General features: G+C 53.4%; 1 protein-coding gene across 1 annotated transcript; it reads right to left on the reverse strand.

Annotated features, from left to right (window-relative positions):
- Positions 1 to 2,214: 2,214 nt before the first annotated feature.
- TMPRSS5 (transmembrane serine protease 5) lies at positions 2,215 to 13,952 on the reverse strand (the record flags this gene model as incomplete). Its single annotated transcript, XM_033434570.2, has 11 exons — positions 2,215 to 4,839; positions 5,106 to 5,248; positions 5,713 to 5,811; positions 7,408 to 7,586; positions 8,538 to 8,700; positions 9,382 to 9,425; positions 10,915 to 11,028; positions 11,358 to 11,493; positions 12,609 to 12,731; positions 13,222 to 13,320; positions 13,796 to 13,952. Coding segments are annotated over 11 exons (1,458 nt in total), but the record flags the coding sequence as incomplete, so codon positions are not given.
- Between the last annotated feature and the right edge of the window lie 4,584 nt (positions 13,953 to 18,536).

Consider the following 18,536-nt stretch of genomic DNA (forward strand, 5'->3'; position numbering starts at 1 on the left):
AGTAGGCAGAAGAAAAGTGTCTGTGGACTTCAGGGCAGGGAGGAAATTCCCTCACTGTCTCTAGGGAGCTGGCACCCATGGGGCCCCACCCAAAGCCTGGGGTGTTGGGAAGTGAGCTGGGGAGCCCCTGAGAAAACCTGTCCTTGAACCCTTCACCAGTGTACATGGGACATGGGGAAAGATGGCTTTAAAATCTTCTGCCTGGTGCCTCATCCTCCCAGGACCCAGAGGGCAGTCAGAGCGCTGTCCTGGAGAGGGCCTGACACAGCAGAGCAAGCTTGTTCCTTTAGATCTGTCCCAGGGAACAAGCTCTTCTCCATGGGTGTCCCGACTGGATGTTGGGGGTTGCAGATAGATGTCTCCAGAGGCAGCAGAGGTTTGTGTTAAAGGCGGCCTGATAAGGCAGATCCCACGGAGACGCCCTCACCCAGACCCCTTATTTGATAGATGGGAGACCAAACTCCAAGAAGGCTGAGTCACTAGCTTAGGGCAGCACACTCTCCAGTGGTTAAAGACCCAGACGGGACTGTCCACCATCAGATGCCACAGCCAGAGATTCCTTGGAAGGGAGGATGCACAGAAGATAAGCCCAGGCCTGTGAAAGCCCCCGCCTTCCTGTCACATTAGTGACAGATCACGCCTTCTGGAGCCAGGACTCCTCTCTCCATTCTGTTGAGTCCCCAGCATGGTCCAGCCCAGCACCAAGCCCAGGAGAAAACCCACCAGCAGATTTCCCTGCACTGCTCGGCCCTGGGGCTCCGGGTCACAGGAAATCTGCAGAGGGTGACTGCAGGCTCTGCCTCTCCCTTTCCTGGCCTCAGAATGTGTAAGAAAGACCAGCTTCACCTCTCAGTAGGAAGCTGCTCCCTACCTACGATAAGGAGCCTTCCTGGAGGTGGAGGTATTTAAGACACGGTTTAAAGGGCCATTAAGCGTACTGGGCTCCAATGAGTTTAGCAGGAAGCAGAGCCCCAGTGACGCAAACACAAAGATACATTCTGGTGTGTCTAGTAGGGAGGTGGGGAGGGATCCAGACCCAGGATGACGAGGGAGGCGCAAGAGTGGGAGCAGGTGTAGGTGGGTTCTCTTCTGAGCAACCAGGAGGGTCCTAAGTACATGGCCAGGAGAGGGCAGAGAAGGAAGAAGAGAGAAAAACAGTGGGGAGACTCAGGAAAACCATCTCCTGACAGCTACTGTACCGCCCTCTAGCATTTACAGCATTTCCAGTTTCGTCCTATTGTGGGTGAACCCAACACTTCCAAAAATAAAATGCAGGAAACAGCCCGAGAAATGTTTCTGAGGAATGACAGAGCTGCCCCCTCGTTCACAGCAACTCTCCTAGGAGAAGCAGGACTCCACGGAAAGTCTAACAAGGAGAGAGAGCCTGCACCCCGCTGTACCCTCCAGACCCCCAAAGCACAGAGAAGGAGTAGATGAGAGAAGGGCTCTACCCTGGGCCTGGCAGCCAGGAGCCACCTTCCTGGGAAGTCTCAGGAGGCTGGCAAGCTCTGCCCAGGCAGGTGGGATACTGAATCCCTGGGGAGAGAGACAGGTTTCCTGCACACAGAAATGCCCTGACTTAGTCAACAAGAGGCCCTTGGAGCTCCCTTAGCAATTACTGCCGCACCACTCAGCCTCGTGCCTGGCTGGCCGCTAATAATTTATTGCAAATACGTCTCATGGCTCCAATAAGGCAGCCGCTTCTCTGCCTCTGAATTCCCTGCAGAGCGTCACACAGCTGGGCACCCAGCTGGTCCTCATTAAAATCCTTCCGGACCTGAATCTTGTCACCCTTCTTTGCTCCCATCTCCAGCCCTGCCCTCCAGCAGCCGGCCCAGGGCACCCACTTTTCCTCACTTTCCTAAGGGCTGGATTGGCAGCTGCCAATACAGGAAGGGTGGGTGAGAGCCTCTGAGTCTGTAGATCTGACTCGTAGCCTGGTGAAAGACACCAGGACCTTCCATAGGTAAACGGGGAATCGTTATTAGCAAATTCTCTAATTAGGATTGTCTTTATCGTCCTCCTGTGGAAAATACTCATTTGTAACATTTTAAGTCAGACCATGCAGAACTGGAAATCTGTAAGAACGTTGCCCAGGAAGGGTCTCTGGCAGGAGCCTCTTCCCAGGTTTTGGTTACCTCACCTATAAAAAAGAGGGATGGCAATGCCTTACTGTAGGCAGGTGACTAAACCAACCTTCCCATTCTAAGATCATAATGACTGTGGTAAATAAAAAGCTCCCTTTAAATAAGCAAACGCCTATGGGCAACAACAGAAACACAAAAAAGATCATCGCTGATGGATTTGCTGGTAACTCTTCCCTGCCCAGGGAGATCGGCAGCCCTGAAACCGCCTCTTGAAGTGGGGACCCACCAGAGTCGGGTAGTAAGTGCTGATCTTGGGATGGAGGCTGGAGGTTGGGGCTCTCAGAACACAGGGTCAGACTACCCACCACCTGCCAGGGCCTCACCCACGTTGCTTCTGCAGTTGGGCAGCAGACTCCCAGCAGCCACTTCCCCAGCTGTTTTTAAACGACAGTAAATTGTGGCCCTTTTTTTTCTAATGCACTTCTTTGCAAAGGAAGCAGACCCTCCAGGAATGAATATTCATTTGTACTACCCCTCAAAAAAATGCTGATAAACTCCCGAAAAGTTGTGTTATTGCTAAACGCTAATTGCATTTCCTTGGGTAAGCACCATAAAAAATTCATTGCAGTTTTTAGAAATAAGATACCAATTGCATTTTAATCGCTGGAGAGGAGAGAGTGGGGGAGAAGCTTAACCAGGAAAATGCTAACTGGGCAGAAACTCAGAAAGACATCTCCCGAGCCAGAAGGCCCAGTCCTGAAACAAGAGCTGAGGAGAGATGGGTCTCATGGGGAAGCCAGACCCTCCCGGAGGGAGCACTGACTCAGTGGCACTCAGACTTGCAGCATCAGAGCACCTGGAAGGCTGGGGCTTTCTATTGTCAATCATGACATGTAGATTTAACAAATGTACAGAATTATATGAGCAGGAGTCAGTTCCAGAGCTTTAAGAAACATGTATGGGAGGAAAATTGTAATTCTACTACCCCTTAATGTGGGTGTGAGAGAAAGAGAGAGAAGGGGGGTGGGGGGAGGACGGGACCAAGGCCATACATCATTTCACTTTAATACCAGAAGACCTGGACCAGTTCACAGAACTGTCATTTAAAACCTACACCCTGTTCCAACACCAAGCAGAGGGGTCTTACAGTGCCCCCGCCCCAGCAGGGCCAGTCAGAGCCAAGTGAGAGCAGGAAGTAGGTGAGATCGACAGAAGAGTGGGGCGGATCCTGACTCCATGGGCTTCACCTGGGCTGGTCCAGCCTTGACCCCATCTGCCCAGGAGCTTCCCAGCCTGGGTCTGTAGGGAGGCACTTCCCCCACCTGAGAGCACAGGGAGAAGGCAGGCCCAGGGCATCCCTGAGCATCCTCCCAAAAGATGCGCGCTGGGGTGGGGGTGGGGGCAGAAGGGCAGGCTCCCGGCCGCCAGCACCCTCTTCCTCTCCAGCTGCTCCCTCCCCACCTCCCGGCTCCCCGACCTTCCCAACCCAACTCCAGCTTCTCTCCTGTCATTGAGGCTCTCTGGTGAGATAGAGGGGCTGGAAACCAGGGCTGGAGGGGAGAGGCCCTGTGGCCTGGAGGCTGGCCGGTGGGTGGTGACTGTCTCTTGTGCAGTGATAAGAGATCCACACCTTCTGCATCCGGGGCTGCTGCTTCTCCTCCATCTAGTGGACCTGCCAGAGACCCCAGGAAACATGAGGCTGGTATGCAATGAGACTGAGGAAACAACAGGACCAGGGGAGGGAGTCCTGGGCTGAAAGAGAAAGGAGCTGATCTACAGAGCGGCTCCACCCTCGGTTAGCCGAGTAACTAGCATTTTAATAAATCACTTAACCACTCAGAACCTTCATTTCCACTTCTATCCAATGGGGCTAACATATCTGCTTCTCTAGGTTTTTTGTAAGGTTTGAATGAGAAGGTGGATGCCTAGGCCACCTGTAAACTCTACAGTTTATTATCTACCACCTGCCCTGAGCCCAACCTTGCAGAAGGATGCTTCCCACGATCACACCCTGCATTTGTAAAGTACTTTATACAGATCACGTGCTTTTATACACATTCTCTCACTTGGCTCTTCCCCTGAACGGATGAAGTGGAGTGGCCGGCCCAGGATCACACAGAATGAATCAGTGGCTGAACTCAAACTGCTAGATGCTGAGCTCTCTCCCTAGGGCAGGGAGAGCAGGCACGACCAGGGATGAGTAATGGTCATAAGTAAGTACATAATAACACCTGGATCACTCACTCTAAGCCTGGCGCTGGGCAGGCCTTAACTCATGTCATCGTCACATATGACGGCATATACAGTAGCCACGATGGTTACTACCAGGACACTGAGGTTTACCAAATTCCTGTAGGAATTTGCCACAGGCCACACAGGAAATGGAAAATCTGGGCTACAAATTCAGGTTAACTCTTCCTTAGTGAATGCTTAAATTAATAGAATGGATTCAACGTTATAAGCATCACTTCTTCCTTCTCCCAGTCTGGGAATATTCCCCAGCTCCCAGCAGGGCCCAGGCCCGAGGGATGAGGGTCACGGTTTCCGAGGGTTACTGGTCCTTCACAAAAAGGTCTGCCCCACCTGCCCCCCGACTCACCTGCGCCGTGTCCTGGATCCAGTCCAGGAATTCGGCAACCTTGGCGTAGACGCCGGGGTGGTTGGGCTCTGCGCAGCCGCGGCCCCAGCTGACCACCCCCACCAGGCGCCACGTGCCCTTGTCCAGGCACACCAGGGGACCCCCGCTGTCCCCCTGCGGCATCCAGGCACCGGGACACAGAGTAACAGGCAGTTAGTCCTTCCTGGTGGAGTGGCGGCAGACCACTCCCCAACCGCCGACCCCGGGGCTGGGAACACAGGCGGTCCTGCTTCCAGGACGATCCCGTCTTGCCTCGCGCCCCCCTTCAACCCCCAGCACGCTGCCCACTTGCCTGGGCACCCCGCTCGCGGAGAGGATGTCAGCCGGGTGCCCGGCCGCAGGCCCCGCCCACCCCACACCGGGCCCCCGCCCGCCCGCACCTGGCACGCGTCGGCCCTCTGGTCCAGGTAGCCGGCACACAGCATGCGGGGCGTCAGGGCCCCGCTGTACACGCAAGAGCTGTTGCAGAGCTGGGTGCTGAGCAGGGGCACCACCGTGTCCCGGAGCGTGTCCGACCTGTGGGCTGCGGGAGGCAGATGCGGAGATGGAGGGGCGCAGAGCGAGGCCCGGGAAAGCAGGGCAGGAAGAGGGCCTTAGAGGCCCCGGAGGCGCGGAGGCCCAAAGAGCGGAGCCCAGGATGGGAGCTGTGGACTCTGGGCGAGGAGGCAGGGGTCCGTCAGACTTGGGGGCTGGGATCAAAGAGGAGTAGACCCCACACATACACCCTGATGCTGAGGCCGTGGCCCTCCTGGGAGAAGGGGAGGGGGAGGAAGGGGCCTGGGTTTAGGGGAAAACACCAGGTTGTTCTCCCAGAAAGACCCAGGCAGGGGAGACTGGGGCCCCTGGGTCTGGCCAAGGGTGATGCCAGAGGAGAAGGGGGCTGGTGCTGCCCTGTGGCCAGGGAAGGAGGAGGTGCCTCACCTTGGGAAAGGATGCCTCCCCGACACCCACACCCCTGTGCACTCCGGGCCCTGGGAGCTGACTCACTGTGGCTGGGGTCAGTGTGGCCCCAGCCAGACACCCAGCACTGCGAGCCCCTTGGAAAATCCTGCTCTTCAGCCGGCAGGCACACAGCGCCCACGGTGTCTGTGGAGAGGCAGTGGTCCCGGGTCCCACTCCGGCTCGGCCTCCCTGCCCGCGAGCCTGGGAAGGACCAGGGCGGGCGCGTCCTCCACGCCCCCTTCTCAAACAGTCCTGGCTCCGGCCTCCCGTACAGCTGTGCGGGTCAGGTACTGCCCCCGCTGGGAGCCACCATTCACGCAGAGGACAGTGTGGAAACTGCAGTGTGCCTGGTGCCCTAGGCCGGGCGGTATACACACGGTGCATCCCCACCTAGAGCTGAGGGGGGATGGAAACTCCTGCTGGGTGTTTGTACCTAACATCTCCTAATGAGGACCCATTTTGGATTTTCCCCAGGGTGTGTGGACCCTCTTGGGACATGGTTTCCAAAAGTGTGTGACCTGTCCTGTGGGCAGAGCCTGAACCTGATTTTACGTAATGCGTAGACCTGCCGTTAGATAAACGCCACTTCGCTGGGAGAAAGTATTTCCTCTTCGGTTCTCTTTCAGCCCCTCTTCTGCACCAAGGAGAAAGCGTCTGTCTGGTGCTAGTCTGTGCCTCTCTTCACGCCTGCCCACTCCTCCCAAGCACAGAGAGAGCGGCCTGATGCGGCAGTTCCGCAGAGCACAGCGCCTAGCTGGGACCTAAGCACTGTTTTGTTTTCACTCTGTGCATTTTTGTGGTTATTATCTATTTAATATAAGTCATATGGATTCTCCAATTAGGTAGTAACCTAACATTTCCCTTTAAATATATTCATGTCAATTTAGAAGCATTAACTGTTGAACAACGGTGCAGAGAGCACCCATATACGATAGAATTTGTGAACGGCATAGAGCAACCACTGTTGCTGGGGAAACCCAAGGCTCCAGGTAGCAATGGGAGGGAGGAGTGCTGAGTGTGTGTGTGTGTGTGTGTGTGTGTGTGTGTGTGTGTGTGGTGTGAGAGTAGGTGTGCACACTTATGTGAGCCTTGCATGAGTATGTGAGCGTGTGAGGGCATGCACACGTGTGTGTGTGTATGTGTGAGCATGTGTGTCTGTAGGTGAGTGCACTTGGCACGTGCGTGTGGAAGAGCTGCCCTTCAAGGGCAGATGCTGTGGAGGAGACGCTCTGCCCCGGGAATTGTTTGCCTCGTGAACTTGAAGAGAGTCAATTCGCTCTCTAAAGGTCAACATCCTTATCTACATACACCAGCCTCAGCTCCCCGTCAGGTTTGTTCTGAGGATGGGGTGAAAGAATATTTGGTAAGGTAAATCTTATTAACCGTAACATGGTGCTAGTTATTAACTCTTATCCTATTAACTGTCAGTACATAGTTAACTATTATTCACTATAGCCCAGCTGGGACCTGGCACCAGCAGCCTGTTGGGAGATGGAGCCACTGAGAAGCTCTTCTTGGGACCTCGAGGCAAATCCCGCCTGCAGCCCAGATGGGAAAAGGGCCAGAACCTTTGTCCCCAAAAGAGTGTGTAGAAGAGTTGGCACCACCCCAGGTCCAGGTGATGCCAGAGTCCACAACGGTCACCAAATGAAGTGAACGTTGGGTTCACAGCACAAGGGGGTCTTAGGAACCCACGGGGCTCTCGCACTCCCTGTGCCACCCCTCTCACCACAGCCTCACCTGAGAAGTGGAGCGGGGTCCGGAGCTGCAGGAGGGCCACGTCGTAGTCGTGGCTCTGGGCACTGTACAGAGGGTGGGCGATGATCCGCTCCACCACAGCCCCCGGGTGCGGCCTGACTGTGCTGTGGCTGACCAGCCCCGCGTGGACCCGCCAGCTGGACCGGCGGGACAGCCTGAAACTGCACAAGGGAGCTGAGCTGAGCCTGGGGGAGGAAGGGGCCGGAGACGTTGACATAAATGAGTTGGTGGGGGGAGGAAGCCAACAAGCACGGCTGTTAGTGGGGGCCCCATCACCAGGCTGCAAGCTCCCAGAACCCAGGCCTCTTAGAATCCCCCAGCAGCTGGCAAGACACTGGGCATGCAGTAGGTGCTTAATAAATGCTCAGGCACTGATGGAGAGAGAAGTGAGACACTGTGATCATTGGCCACCACCCCTGCACTCTCCGGCATAACCCCCTTCAAGTTTTACAGCAAACATGGAAGGGCCTTGTGTGATTATCGTAGCTCTAAGCGAGTCAGCAAAGCTTTCCTCAGTGCTGTCTCCCCACTTCCTAAGTGTGATGGCTGGGGAGGCACTTCGGCTCTCCCAGCCTCGGTTTCCTCACTATAAGATGAGGATTACATCACCTGCCTTGCCCGCCATCAAGAGAAGAGGGCCGAAGAGCTCACTCATTCCTTCCAACCAGCGTTTATTAAGCACCTGCTATATTCCAGGCCACGGGGACAAGGCAAGGGAAAAATCAACAAAGGGATTCAGTGGTAAACAAGACTCTTCCCTGCCCCCATGGAGCTCCCAGTGTAGAGGGGAAGAAAGACATTAAACAAATAATTACATGGAAATTGATTTAATTACAGTGGTGATAAACGTCAAGAAGCATGGAGGGCTGTGAGTGCGAAAGCATTTTAAAAACGTAAAGACCGAACAAAACTAAAGAACCAACATTTGTATGATGACTGCTATTTAGGCAGAGCTGTTCTTGGCACTGAACAGGGAGAATTTCACAAACACCGCCCGGGCCCACTCTCAGCAGACACGGGAGGCGGACAGTTGGACATAGTATGCAGGACACACCCACGGCCAAAGAGAAAATGCTAGGGGGAACCCTCCCCCCGGCAGCCCCCAGCCTTGCCTGTGCACACAGTGCGCCGCGGTCACCACCCAGTGCGGGGCCAGCACGGAGCCCCCGCACGTGTGCCGGGCACCCAGGGCCACGCTGGCCTGCCAGGGCCAGCGCCCCGGAGCCACCGCCTGCCCGCCCACTATCTGGGAAGCCAGGGGCCTGGTCCCACATTCTGCAAACAGACAAGCACGGGTGAGATGGAAAGAACGCGGGGTGGGTGTCAGCACTGTGCTGACTGTCGAGGCCTGTGGTGCAGCGTGGACGGCTCCCATTTATCATTCCTGGCCCTAAGCATGGGGCGGGAAGCTGGAAAGGTTGCTTACACATCCACCTGCCCCATCAGGCGGTGCGCTCGCTGAGAGCAGGGGTGATGCCTGCACCATCTATGGAGGCCCAGGATCTAAGAAAACCCCTCGCATAGGAGGGGTCAAATGGTGGCATGTGGACAGACACGTGCAAGGACACATGAAGAGATGGCTAGACGACCGGGAAGGCGGGTGAAAGGCACTCTGCAAACTGTCTCTCACTTGGCCCCTCTTCCCCACCATCCTTAGTCTCCAGAAGCTGCTGTTTCCCCTTTCCCCAGGGGCCAGGGAACGTGGGAGGCCAGGGCGGGGAGTGAGGCAAGGAGGTCATCCACCCAAACCAGTGGCTGGTGGCGAATGGGACAGAGGTGTAGACGGGGCTCTGTTTGGGCAGAACTCTGTCTGCAAGAAGGGGCCCTGCAGGCAGGTGGGCAAGGACCCCTACCCCAGACCCAGCTGAGCTTCCCAGTGGGGATGTCCCACCCTGAGGGCACGGGGGAGATGCCCTCCTCCCACCGCCTCCTTCCCGGACCTAGGACAGGACTCACCAGAGCATCTGAGGGAAACAATTTGACCAGAAGTACAGCTGCCCCTGCAAAACAGAGGCAGTGCCAGCAGGAAGCTGGGCGGGGCCCACCCCAGGCTGCACACCCACCCGAGGGCCTGGGGGAGGGGGTTGTTGTTGGGGGAAGCAGTGGGGGCCTCTCTGTAGCCACAGCCACCTGCTTCCTGACCCCACCCAAGCCCCCAGGCCCCTGCTTGTAGCAGGTCTCTGGGACAGCAGCTGTGCTCTGCCCAGTCGTCCCGGGCACACAGGACTTCGTGGTCCTCCAGTTGGATCTGGGCAGGACCCAAAGTTACAAATGGAGCGTTCGTAAATGTGAAAATCCGGCTGTTCCCACTAAGGCCCATGAGTAATGTGTACTCAGCGGATGAGTGGGTAAGAGTGAGTGAATGGACTCAGTTCTTCGCCCCGTGCTGCGGCCTCAGATGACTCCACTCTCTCCCAAGCCCTTTGCCCGGCCCTGTGTACTCATATGCCTGCTCTCCTCTTTCCCCTCCTCTTACTTAGCATAAACCTCAACTCCTGGGAGTTCCCTGGTGGTCCAGGGGTTAGGACTAGACGCTTTCACTGCTGAGGGCCCAGGTTCAGCCCCTGGTTGGGGAGCTAAGATCCCACAAGCCACATAGTGCGGCCTAATATAAATAAATACAATTTAAAAACACACTGTTAAAAAGGAAAAAACATCAACTCCTTTTGGAGCAAAGCCCTCTTTCTTGACTTCTCTCTTGCCCCCAGCATTCTAATGCCTGGATTCTACTAGTTTCCCAAATCCACGGCCCCCCGGCTCTCCTGGCAGAGTCAGTCCCACCCCTACTTCCCTTTGCCCATCAAGGTATCTAAGACAGGGACCCCACGTTCCCCTGATCGGCCCACAGGGGACAGGAGCTGGACAGGAGGGTTCTGAGATTCAGACGGGAATAGTGGTGAAGGGGTGAGAAGGCTTTAGAGCAGGGACAGGAGGAGGCTGCTGGAAAGCTGGAGGCCACCCAGGCAGGGTGAAAACCCGCTCAGCTTGCACCCACCCCCAGGATTTGGGGAAGGGGCCATCCCAGAGCCCTCTCTTCTCTGGAGGGTCTCCAGGGTCCAGACAGTTAACCATCCCTCTCCTGAGATAGCAGAATTATCCACATAAAGTGCGGCAGGGGGAGAGGGACTAGTTTGGAGACAGGAACCTCGTTTCAAGACTTGGTTTAGCTGCTTATCAGTTCTGTGACCTTGCACAAGGCCCTTTACTTCATTGAGTCTCAGTTTCCCCACCTGTAAAATGGGAATAGGAGTACCATTTCAAATCCTCTGACAATAACACCCAATCCTGCCGAAGATGACGTATGTGAAACTTTGGTGGGCAGGGCTCCTGTGAGGTGAGTCAGCAGTTTCTAATTGGGAAATATTCCTCTTTGTTGTCCTGTCTTACACCTCCAGTGTCCTCGCCACCAGGCTCTCATGATAGGAATATTTTTGCTGCATTGTTCACCAGGAAGTGAGGGGCATCACTCAGCCCCCTGAGAAGCCCTACCTGGGCTGCCACACCTCCTCCGGGAGGCCTCCCAGTCTAGGAGAGAGCTGAGCAAACTGCCTGGAGCTGTTGAGCCTGATGTCAGACAGGTTCACTGCCTTGTGGTCTGTGAGCCTTGGCAGGAGAAGGGAATAAAACGGGAGGAAATCAGCTTTAAACCGACGATCAGCACAAGAGATGGGGGTTAAGTATAACCGGAATGTGATACTATACCAGTGAACAAGACTTTGACAATGACCTCTTCTGGGATTTATATTTGTTAAAAATCAAGGATGTTCAAAGGAGAGAAACAGACTGGGGCACCATCATGCCTAGAGGCCAGGAGATGACCAAAATGACCTCCTGAGTACTTTGATGGTGACAGACAGATAGAGGTCTTCAATGCTCCTCCCCCACCCACCAGCTCTCCACCCTCCCCAGGCCCCACTTCTGGCCCCAGCTACCTGAGATGCCCAAGGCTCTGGCAGATCCGTACCCCCAGGGCAGAGCTCCAGCCCTCATGGCAGACCAGGAGCCAGTCTGGCCGGGCCCTCACATGCACTTCCAGCAAGAAGTCCTCGGTGTTTATTCTGAAAGACACTGAAACCACAGCATGAAAGCCACATCCCACCTGCTGCGGGATGGAGGGGCGGCATGGGCAGGGCGAACCGGACCTGGCCACCACGGGACCTAAAGAGGCCTTCACGATAGCATCTGGGTCACCCCGTATCAAGCTCCCTGTTCCCCAGGGAGCCAGCCGGTTCTGAGAGCAAAATAACCCCTCTTTGCACAGCCTTTTAGGTTTGTGTTTTAACCAAGTGCTTTTAAACGTGCTCCATCACTAAGTGTCACAGCAACCCTGTGGGGTGAGAATTCCCATCCTCCACATTCTGCAGAGGGAAGTAAGGCATGGAGGTTAAGCGACCCATCCTAGGTCACAGGATCTGCAAGGGATGGATCCAGGTCTTCTGATTTCAAATCTCATGAAAATACTAGCGATGGTTCCTGTTTGTTGAGCATCTGCTTTTTCCACGCTCTGTGCTAAGCCCTTTTATTTTATGCTCTTATTATGCTTCCAACTTCATGCGGTAACTATTTTCATCTCCACTTCATGGAGAAGGAAACGGAAGCTCAAAGCAGTAATGGAACCAAAGGCGCACACAGCTAGCAAAAGCAGGCTCCAACCTGACCCTAACTAACCTCTGTAACTGATTCTACCCGCAGCCTTAGCAGCACCGTATCTGCTGACCCTCAACTCTTACCTGGAGGCGAGGGGACAAGGTTTGGGTGCGGGATGTGGAGACAATGTGGCGAGACGTTCCCAGCCCTCTGTGTGTTCTTTGCCTCTGGACCCAGACCCTTGCCGGCCCCGCGCTGGCCCCCACCCCCCACATCTGGCTTCTCTTCCCCACACCGCAGCCTCACGCTGCCCAAAGGGCGAGTCGCCATCTCTCCTGGCAGCCTGGGCTCTTGGCCATGCCCCCGCTAGAGATCAAGACCGTCCCCCAGGAGTGCTGAAAGCCCTAAATCAGAGATCAGCTCTACAAGGCTGGGCCGTGGCTCCACCCTCACAGTACGGGAAACACAGGTGGGTGGCAGCGAACCCGTGGCCCTTCAGTTTGGTCCTCTTGCCCCGAGCCAGAAGGGAGGATCCCACAGCTGTGCAGGGACCCGGGGCCCAGGTGGGACTCCTGCGACCTTGGGGCGCGGCCCACCTGCTCTGGGAAGCGAGGGGAGCAGGGCTTCCTCACCGCTGGCCTCCGAGCAGTTTAAGCTCATATCCTCATCCTGCAGGGTCCCAGGAACAGGCTGAGGGGCAGCCGGCCACAGATACAGCGCTTCAGAGGACAAAGACAAGGAGAGGCTGGGGGAAGGAAGGGATTCCCCTAGGAGGGGGCCAAGGAGCAGAGCAAGGGACCTGCAGCAGAGGGAGGCAAAGGCAGCCTCCGGGGGGCTCCTCACCGCCCTGCCCGAGGCAGACCCCCCGCAACGTGCAGAAGAGAGCCATTGCGCTCTCAACGTCTCTGTCTCTGTCTCTGTCTCTCCCTCTGACTGGGAAAGATCTCTTGGAGAAGTTTGACAAGGGCCTCCCTGGATCATCCACTCGAGCACATTTCTCACTGTAGGACTGAAATGTTCTTTACGGAGAGCCCGAGTCCCTCCTGCTGGCCCTTCACCCCGTTTCTACGTGCTGTCTACTCAGACTAGACGGAAAAGACGCTCATCCCACCTGCCTTGAACACCTGCTCAGCATCTGCTCCACTCTCCCAGCATCCCCCAGATCCTGTTCGTTGTCCTTCCCCTGCCACTGAAGGTCCCAGCACTGACCTAGAAGCCAGGAGCCAATGCTTGCACCAGCCAGCAACGCCAGGGCTCCGAACGCCGCCCAGCCGCGCCGCCCTGTGCACCAGCGCCCTGCCCAAGAGACTGTGGGGCAGGAGGGCAGAGGAGCATCTGGGGACCCTGCCTCCGCCTGCCAGCCGTGCCGCCCTGTGCGCCAGCGCCCTGCCCAAGAGACTGTGGGGGAGGAGGGCAGAGGAGCATCTGGGGACCCTGCCTCCGCCTGCCAGCCGCACTTCACCCCGAGGCACCACCCCGGGACCAGGCAGCCACCGACTCGCAGCGGTAGTTTGCCCCACTGCACCTGCCCGCCTCCCCCGGCCCCCTCATCCTGGGGTGGGTAGGGGGCAGAGGTCTGATCACTGGCGCCTCGGAGCCCACTCAAGCCCCCAGATGGGAAACAGCAAAAGCAGGTCTGGGATAAATAGTGAGACAGCCTCTCACCATCAGTCATTTAAGGCGGACCTGGGAAGATCTGGGGAAAAAGAATCTGGAGGATGTAGGAAGATTGTCCCTTCACTGCCCCCACCCCGTCATTCCCCGATGGCCCAGTCTGGCCTACTGGGTTGCTGCTGGGCCTCGGGCCTCCGCAGTGGGTCTCCTGGCTCTGCTCTGAAGATCCAGGATCCTGGACTCTCCTCTGCATACTGAGCCTCCATGGGGGCTTGGCCATCCAGCATCAGGCTCTGGGGAAATAGCTGTCCGTCACTCACCAAGGAGAGAAATCACCACCGACCACAAGAAGTCCCCACTCTCTAACTCCAGCCGGGCCCTCGTTGCCGCTTGTGAGCCTTTTTTCATCTTGGGGACTCCATGTGTGTTCCCATAGATGCCCCTCGGGCCTCCCTGCTCTTCTGGAGCCCCTAGCTCCTTTCTCTCACACAGCCAGTAAGTGTCAGAGCAGAGACCTGAGCCCAGATTGGGCCAACTCCAACGCCCGCACTCTTCACCATCCCCTTGGAAGTGGTGACATGGTGGCATGGAAGACATCCACTGAATCCCTGAACATCCCTCCTCAGATCCTAAGATCCCATCCTTCCTCATTCCCTCCTATCTAGGAGGAAAAACTGCCCCTCCCCTACGAACCATGCATTAATTCACCCAGTAAATAGTATTCAGCCCAAGAGGACAGTGCATGGTGGGGGATACTGTAAGTTCAAGGTAAATTAACATGGACCTCCACAACCACCGCCTCAAAGAACCTACTTGTGAGTCCTGAAGATAAGTCATTAAACAAAGCAGCACAGTTCAGTGACAGAAGAGAAGTTCAGTTTAACTAACATTGGAATTCCAAAGGAGAGCTTACTTCTTGTTGGGGAGATCAAGAAAGGCTTCCTGGAAGAGGCAGCCTCTGAGACAGGCCCTCACAGATGAATAGGGTTTGAACTGACATATATGGTCATTGGGTGTTCCAGGAAAAAGGTGTTGAGGAGGCAAAGGAATGGGAGTAAGAAAGCATAGAGTGGGGTAGGTCAGACGTTTGCCTAAAATTCATGTGCCATGAAGAAGAGTAATGGAAAGTAAGATCTCGGCAAAAACACTGGACCAGCACTTCAAAGCTAAGTCTACAGCCTACTATATGAACTTGGTAACTCATCAGCCCTCCAAATTTCAACTTTCTCCTTTATGAAATAAGACTGATAACCCCTGCTGCCCATTGAGGAGTCTCCCCCATCTAGCTTTGTCTCCATTCCTTCTCCACGCCAGAGCAATCTTTCTAAAGTGCAAACATTAGCAAGTTAACACTGTCTTTAGAGTATCTAATGATCTTGGTAGCCTTCAGGGTAAATCCAAATCTCCCTTGCATATCTCACAGCATCCTCTGTGACCTCGCCCCTCCTCACCTCTCCATCCTCACCTAGCAGCACTAACTCCTCCACAGCGTAACTCAGGGTGATACTAACACACGTGCCTGTCCTCAGCATCCTCACACACTCACACCACGGAGGCGTGGCACCTGCTGTCCCCTTCCCCGCAGACTGTCTCCTATGACCTTGCAAGATTCAGCTTAAGTGTCATTTTTCCAGGAAGCTTTCTTCAACCCAGGTAGCACCTATTGTGACCCTCTATTATGCTCATTTACTTCTCTCTCTCTCTCCTTCCTCTCTGGTCTAGGCAACCCAGAGTCTAGCTCAAGGCCTAGAACAAAGTGGGAATTCAGTTAATGCACACTGAATAAAAGGAAGGAAGGAAGGAAGGAGGGGAGGGAGGGAGGGAGGGAGGGAGGGAGGAAGAAAACAGATTATGTGGCTGAAAGGGTTTTATAAAGTACAACACAAATATTAAGTATAATAAATAATGTATTAATAAGAAATACATATAAACTATGGGTCCTTTCTTTAATGAACTTATAATCCAGTAAAGTAGAAAGAGTCCCTTAAAGTTGAAGTAAGTCCTGTCTCCCCTGCAGACCACCTTCCCCTGTCAACACAGCCTGGTCTAGAGAGAATTCCAGAGCGTGCTCAGCCTTTCTTCCTGTCTCAGTATCAACGCAGCCTGGCTTGAAGTTCAGCCTCTGAACAAACTGGCCTCACCTTGGGAGCTGCCCCACCTCAACACTCACCTGTCCAAGGCCATGTGGTAGCCTGCAAAAATGGTCTTTAATGGTACAGGACTTCTTCGTCCTTTTTTTGAGGAGGAGTTCATGTAATAATGATTTGCTAAGTGCTGCCTACAGGCAAAGTACCTGGCTAGGCATATGGGGGACAAGAGTGGGAAATAAAAGCCACACCTGGGGAAAATCAAACCAGGAGGTTGACCACACGGGTCCCCTCTAGAGCCCCCTCTCCTCTGCACCAGAGCTGCCAGAGGAGATTCCTTCCAAGAGCCTAGAATTCCAAGGGTGGGGTCAAGGGTGGGAGTAGAAAGAAAGAGAGGGCAGAGCAGGGTATGGCCTTACCATATGGGTCCGTGGCACCAATGCAAAACCTCAAGGTCTGCTAGGTAACGTTCTGCTCCTGTTCTTGGATCAGCATTGATTAAATAGCCCGGCCAGCTTGGTTAGAAGATGTGGGCTCCCTAGCTCACACATGGCTTCTCCCTTCACCGTCCTACACACACACACACACACACACACACCAGAGAGACAATGAACTCTGCTCAGAAACCATGAATAGATCCCTTGTCGCAGGAAAGGGAGTCAAGGGCTAGCCTGGGCTGGGCAGCCCCAGCCCCTCCCATCAGCTAACTGGATGCTTAGAAGCCGAGAAAAAGGTTAGGAGGAGGAGGGGAAGCCAGCTACTGTTGCTTAGCAACAAGATCCCTTGTGCCAAAAAGTGTGCCCCATGCATGCTGGCACAATCCCCCCACTTCCTGTTGACAGGGCTGTATTCAAGAGACTGATATTAGCATTTGTTCAAATGTTTGAGTCCTCTGGACGATAACTCAGTTCTGTGTGGGTTGGCTTTTCCAGCAGTCTGGGGCTATCACCATGTTGAAATTGGGATGTTGATGAGGGATCTTTGTGACCTGTCTCCTCAGGGCTACACCGCTCTCTCCAATGCCAGGGAAATGGGGCCTCTCCACCCCACTGCCCTGGGGACCAGTTCCTATAGGAGACCTCAGTGCTATGTTGCTTCAAAGCACAAGGTGGCCCAGCTGAGCCCGGGATGGGCTGAACACACCTGGGAGCCATATCTCTTTAGTCAAGGAGGAAGAAGAGGTCCCAAGGAAGGGAAAGACTGGTGTGGCTCTCCTTCCTCCAAATGCCTCTCATAGATCCCTCAGATGAGACAGTTAAGAACAGGGGCTTTAGAGTCAGGCCTTCATCCAACCCCAGTTCTGCCACTTCCCTTACTCAGTCTTACCTGTAAAGTTATGATAATATTACCTACCTCATAGGGTTTATGCTAGAATTAAATGAGCTATTGAATATAAAATTCTTAGCTTTATAGCTAGTCTCTAGCACAGACTCTATTCAGTAAATATTAGCTGCTATTATTATTAACGATTACTGTTGAACCTCACTCACAATGAAGGGACAGAGGTCAGCTATGAGTCATAGAAGCAGGAGGAGAACATGGTGGCTGGAGCTGAGAAGCTCTTGGCTAAGTGCTGAGGTCTCCTAGGACAATACTCTTCAGCCTACAAATCTGTATACTTACGGTGTGTCATGAACTAGCCTGGGCATGGGGAATGAATAAGTCACAGGCTAGGAGCTTGCAGGCTGGAGGAGAGACAGGAACAGATATAAAGAACTGTTGTTTTTTGTTTTTTGTTCTGTAAAAAGTGAAATAACAGAAGCTTGAACACAGAGGTATAGGAGAATAAAGGAATAGCTGACTCCTTTGCTCAGAGGACCCAGAGAAGCCTTCACAATGGAGGAGACATTTGAGCTCAGTTTTGAGAAATGAGAAGGCAATCACATAGAAGGGCATTTCAAATATAGTGCAGAGATGTCAGTGAAAATGGGCAAAGTCCCCCCCAAATTGTCTCCTCCATAGCAATGAGAAAACTGCAAAAAAATTGTCAGAATTAACTTTTTTAGAACTCTGGAAATTAACCAAAGGCTTATAACAATATGGGAAGAGTTTATTAGAGAAAAATGACAGACCACAGCTAACATCATACTCAATGGTGTAAAGCTATAAACTTTTCCTTGAAGATAAGGAACAAGGCAAGGATGCCCACTATTGCCACTTTTATTCAACATAATATTGGAAGTCAAGTCAAGTCAAACTGGGCAAGCAAAAAAATAATTAAAGGCATCCAACTTGGAAAGGAAGAAGTAAAAACTGTCATTATTTGAAGATGACATATTATATCTAGAAAGCTCTAAAGATTCCATCAAAAAGCTGTTAAAATAAATGAATTCAGTAAAGTTTCAGGATACAAAATCAATAAACAAAAATCTGTTGTGTTTCCATAGACTAATAGCTATCAGAAAGAGAAATTAGGAAAATGATCCCATTTACAATTGCATCAAAAAGAATAACATGCCTAGGAATAAATTTAACCAAGGAGGTGAAAGACCTGTACACTGAAAACCATAAGACATTGATACAAGAAATTGTAGAAGACACAAATAAATGGAAAGATATTTTGTGCTCATGGATAGGAAGAATTAACATTGTTAAAATGTCCATACTACCCAAAGCAATCTACAGAGTCAACACAATCCCTATCAAAATTCCAATGGTATTTTTCACAGAAATATAGCAAACAATCCTAAAATTTGTACAGAACTACAAAAGACTCTCAAATAATCAAAGCAATCTTCAGAAAGAACGAAACTGGATTTCAAACTATATTACAAAGCTATAGTAATCAAAACAGTATAGCACTGGCATAAAAACAGACACATT

The sequence above is a fragment of the Orcinus orca genome, chromosome 8, assembly GCF_937001465.1.
Source record: "Orcinus orca chromosome 8, mOrcOrc1.1, whole genome shotgun sequence".
In the NCBI taxonomy this organism is placed as follows: Eukaryota; Metazoa; Chordata; class Mammalia; order Artiodactyla; family Delphinidae; genus Orcinus; species Orcinus orca.